This window comes from Onychomys torridus, unplaced genomic scaffold (assembly GCF_903995425.1).
Source record: "Onychomys torridus unplaced genomic scaffold, mOncTor1.1, whole genome shotgun sequence".
Classification (NCBI taxonomy): Eukaryota; Metazoa; Chordata; class Mammalia; order Rodentia; family Cricetidae; genus Onychomys; species Onychomys torridus.
The window spans coordinates 15,612-19,286 of NW_023413614.1; the positions used below are offsets into that span (position 1 = coordinate 15,612).

Below are 3,675 nucleotides of genomic sequence, written 5' to 3' on the forward strand. Positions count from 1 at the left end.
ACATACATGAGTTATGGAAGTAAGAAGAGAGGAGGAAGTAGTGAACATATATCCACCATGAAATGTGAAGAAAAGAGTACAACTGAGCAGAAAAGTGGTCTTGACTGAAACTTACACAATTCCCTTCATCTGGAACACATTGGCTTCCAGGATCTTCAAAGGGTGAACTTCCTAAAAGTGCATCGAGTTTTCTTTACAGTTCTTTCTTCATGTATCTTCCATGGTCTGCGCAAGTGTGGAGCCTGGTGGACTTTTGTGTTTATCTCCTGATTGCATCTATTCCCATTTCCTTTCTGTGCCAAGCCGCTAACCACAGAATCACCAGAGTAACTAAAACCAAGGCAGCCATGATCATTCGGATGAGATTTTCAACTGTGTGACCTTCATGCAGTGAGGCTGGGGGTTCTGTAAACAGCAGTCAAAGAAGTCACATCAAACAATGAACTTCTCACAGTAAATGGTTGTGCACCTAGTCTCCCATCTCCTTGACAGAACTATACATTTAGTGTCTTTCTCTTCATCTAGAATTCTCCATTTCACCTGATTCACATATGGACATGGTTTTCAGGTTTTAACGATCTGAGCTTCCCCAGAGGATCAAATATTTTGAGTGGACTATATTAAGTGCTTAAGAGAGCTGGGCCATTCCTCTGAGCTCCTCATGCTTTCAATAATTTTTTTCCTAAATGCATGTTATTTTCATGGGGTTCATCTTGCAGATCTAGCAAAAACATTTCCTGCTGCTTTTAGGTGGGAATTAAGTCAGGTTTCCCTAATTTCCCAACTTCTGAGGAATTATGATCTCATACATTGCTCTACCCACCTCCCATGAGAGCTCTTACTTACCATTCTCAGTGTGGGTGAGAGACAGGTCCTTGGACTCTGTCAAAGATATATGAAGAGGTGAGAATTTGAACTTCAAGCACGTGACTATGGACTAACAATTTCTACCTCAATCCGGACCTAAATTACAACTGGCTATCACCTTGTTTTAGACCGGATTTTGTGCATCTGGATTCCTGTTTGTCTATCAAGGTCACAGCTCAGGTCCACCCAGCCTCAGCAAAGCATGCCATTGAATATAAGGAAAGGACTGAGATTCTGAGGGACACAAGACTTCCTGATGGAGTCTGTGCACCGTTTTTAACCACAAGGTTTTGGTGACCCACTGTTATCATGCGACTGTGCCTTTTATTTCAGGAAATAAAAACAAGAGGAGAGTGAAGGACTGAGGATGCCATTGGAGACTGTTCTGATTAGGTTTTGCTAACTTGATACAATCTCGATTCATCTGAGAAGCAACTTAAATTGAGAAAATGCTTCCATCCTATTGTCCTGTAGGCAAGTCTGTGGTGGAATTTATTAATTGATGGAATGATAGCTGATGTGGGGAGGGGGCAATTCCAATCCTTGATAGTATAAGAAAACAGTCTGAGCAAGTTACTGGGCAGTAAGCCTGTAAGCAACATTCCATCATGGTCCCTGGTTCAGTTCCTTCTTTGAGTGCCTACCTCTAATTCTTTTTGTGATGGACTGTAAACTATAAAAGGAAACAAACCTTTCTTCCACAAGTTGCTTTAGACCATGGTATTTTATCACAAAAATAGAAACCTAAGTAGTACAGAGAAAATATCTGATCACTCCACGTACTGTCTGTTCTCAAGCCCTCCTGCCTCTGCTAAATTCCAAGGAGTCAGTGGGGGGAGCAGTTGCACCAGGGCAAGCTGATGGCTGCTGCTCTATGAGGTGTGAAAGTCTTTTGGAATGTAGAGTTTCATTACTTCATTCTATGCTAAAGCTCTTCTCAGAGCAGATCCCTAGCTGACAGTATTCACTAAGAAAGGATGGATCAGGGGTCCTTACCTGAGACAAGGAGTGGAAGGGGGTCACTTGATTTTGACCACAGCTGGGGACGGTTCCTAAAATAGCCATAGCATCTGAATGTACCATTGTGGATGGTAGTTACGGGGTCCAGAACAAAATGAGCCTGGAATTCTGAGGTGGAATTCTGCTGTGAGTCCAGGGTCCACGAGAGGTGGTGCTTTCCTTCCTGGATCAGAATGAATCTGCCAAATCCCAGTGATGAGCTACACTGCATGGCTATGGTCTCTCCTGAGGTCACAGCAGGGCTGGGCCAAACAGACAGGCTTGGTTTTTCATAGGCTCCTAGGATACAAGGGGAAGTGTTTGAAATGAACTTTAGCTACTCACATTGCCCTGTAGTCTTGGGCACTGAGAGTAGTACCCCTGGAGAGTAGAACTCCTTCTGAGGGGAGAGGCTATGCTAATAACCCCGAGGGTCCACTCACCTGTTAGCACCAGTTCCAGGGTGTCACTCTGGTCTGACAAGCCAGCAGGGCTCTTATAGTAACACGTATATATCCCTGCAAATTCCCCTGTCATGTATTGGATTTTGAACTTAACCTTGTCTGAGCGTTCCAGAGGGTATTGTTGGTCCCAAGGATCTGAGTGTCCTTCTTTAAGCACATAGTACTCCTGGGCCTTCCAGGAACCCTGACACCAAATAGTCACAGGTTCATATACGTCAATCATAGAGTGTGGATGAGCCCAGATTTTGGGCTTTGGGAGGATTCCTACAAGGAAATACAATGCTGAGTCCCAGTACAATCCTCCTTCAGACACCAAGTCTTAGCATAAAGTACTTACAGCCATCACAACATTATCCATAAACTTTTTTCAGTCCACATTGTGAAGAATTTACCAAGAGGAGAGCAAAAATAAGGTCTGGTATTCAGAGTGAACAATAAAATCTTGGGATGAAGGAGACACTCACCTGCCAGGCCTGCAGTCTTCTGTCCCACACTCAGTCCTGAAAGAAAATTCACTTTGAGAGATTTTTTTCCATCTGAGAGCCAGGGTCAATATCTTGAGGTCTCCAGATTCAATAAGACCTGGCTTGGAGCAGGGTTCCTTACAGACTTGAGTGTCCACTCTCCCTCTTCATGTCTTACCAAGGCACAGCAGCAGTTTGAACATGAGGGTCATGGTGAGTCTTGGCATTGTTCTTGCTTGTGCTCCTAGGGCACCCTGACCATGTTCTGTAGAACCATCAGACATGCTGTTTTCACAGTGAGGGCAGGTCCTTCCTGTCATGGGTTTGCCACATCATTACTATCACCAGTTTACCAGAAGAGGAAGTTCTCTTTATTCTCCAGTGCATGAGTTTGGTCAAGTACTTGGATCTCTGAAAAGTCTTTAGAGAAAATGCGTTTTTCACTGTTCCTCACAGATTTCCCCCTGTTATACATGTTTTTCAAGCCAGAGAAGGAACATTCGAATGCCACAGCATGTCATTTCACAAACTGAAACAATTGTAGACCCCAGATATTCAAAATCAATTTTTGTCAAAATCAGCACATTGTTCTAAGAAAAGCTTCATTTATGATATTACATTTGGAGGCCATAATCTTAAGGTGGCACCATTGACTTAAGTCAAATATGTCTTAAGGCATGGCTCAGAGCAGACTCTTCTCTCTCTGCTCCCTAAGCACCAATGGTCTTCCACAACTTTAGTCAGAATGTCCTGATTTACAGCAGCCAAGGACCAACATTTTTCAATTCCCCTCTTAACTTATTTCTGTGAGATTCACCCATTTTCCCTACTTGTTTGCATTTTCAAAATGTTACTCTGGTGTTGAGGCCATAAGGCTTAAG

At 43.3% G+C, this 3,675-nt stretch overlaps 1 protein-coding gene across 1 annotated transcript; it reads right to left on the bottom strand.

The window, feature by feature from the left end:
* Nucleotides 1–259: 259 nt before the first annotated feature.
* Nucleotides 260–3,014, bottom strand: LOC118576359 (leukocyte immunoglobulin-like receptor subfamily B member 4). The gene is made up of 6 exons (XM_036176646.1): nt 2,973–3,014; nt 2,795–2,830; nt 2,310–2,594; nt 1,864–2,166; nt 847–882; nt 260–420 (listed from the first exon to the last, which is right to left on the bottom strand). The coding sequence occupies exons 1-6, from the start codon at nt 3,004–3,006 to the stop codon at nt 260–262; spliced, it is 855 nt and encodes a 284-aa protein (XP_036032539.1). The 5' UTR covers nt 3,007–3,014.
* Nucleotides 3,015–3,675: the final 661 nt, after the last annotated feature.

Excerpts from the sequence above, each read along its gene's own strand:
- LOC118576359 (XM_036176646.1), bottom strand. The coding sequence starts at position 3,006 with ATGACCCTCATGTTCAAACTGCTGCTGTGCCTTG. Across the intron at positions 2,595-2,794 it reads GAAGACTGCAGGCCTGGCAG|GAATCCTCCCAAAGCCCAAA; the intron begins GTGAGTGTCTCC and ends ATTTCCTTGTAG. Across the intron at positions 421-846 it reads TCTCACCCACACTGAGAATG|GACTGCTGTTTACAGAACCC; the intron begins GTAAGTAAGAGC and ends TGTGACTTCTTT.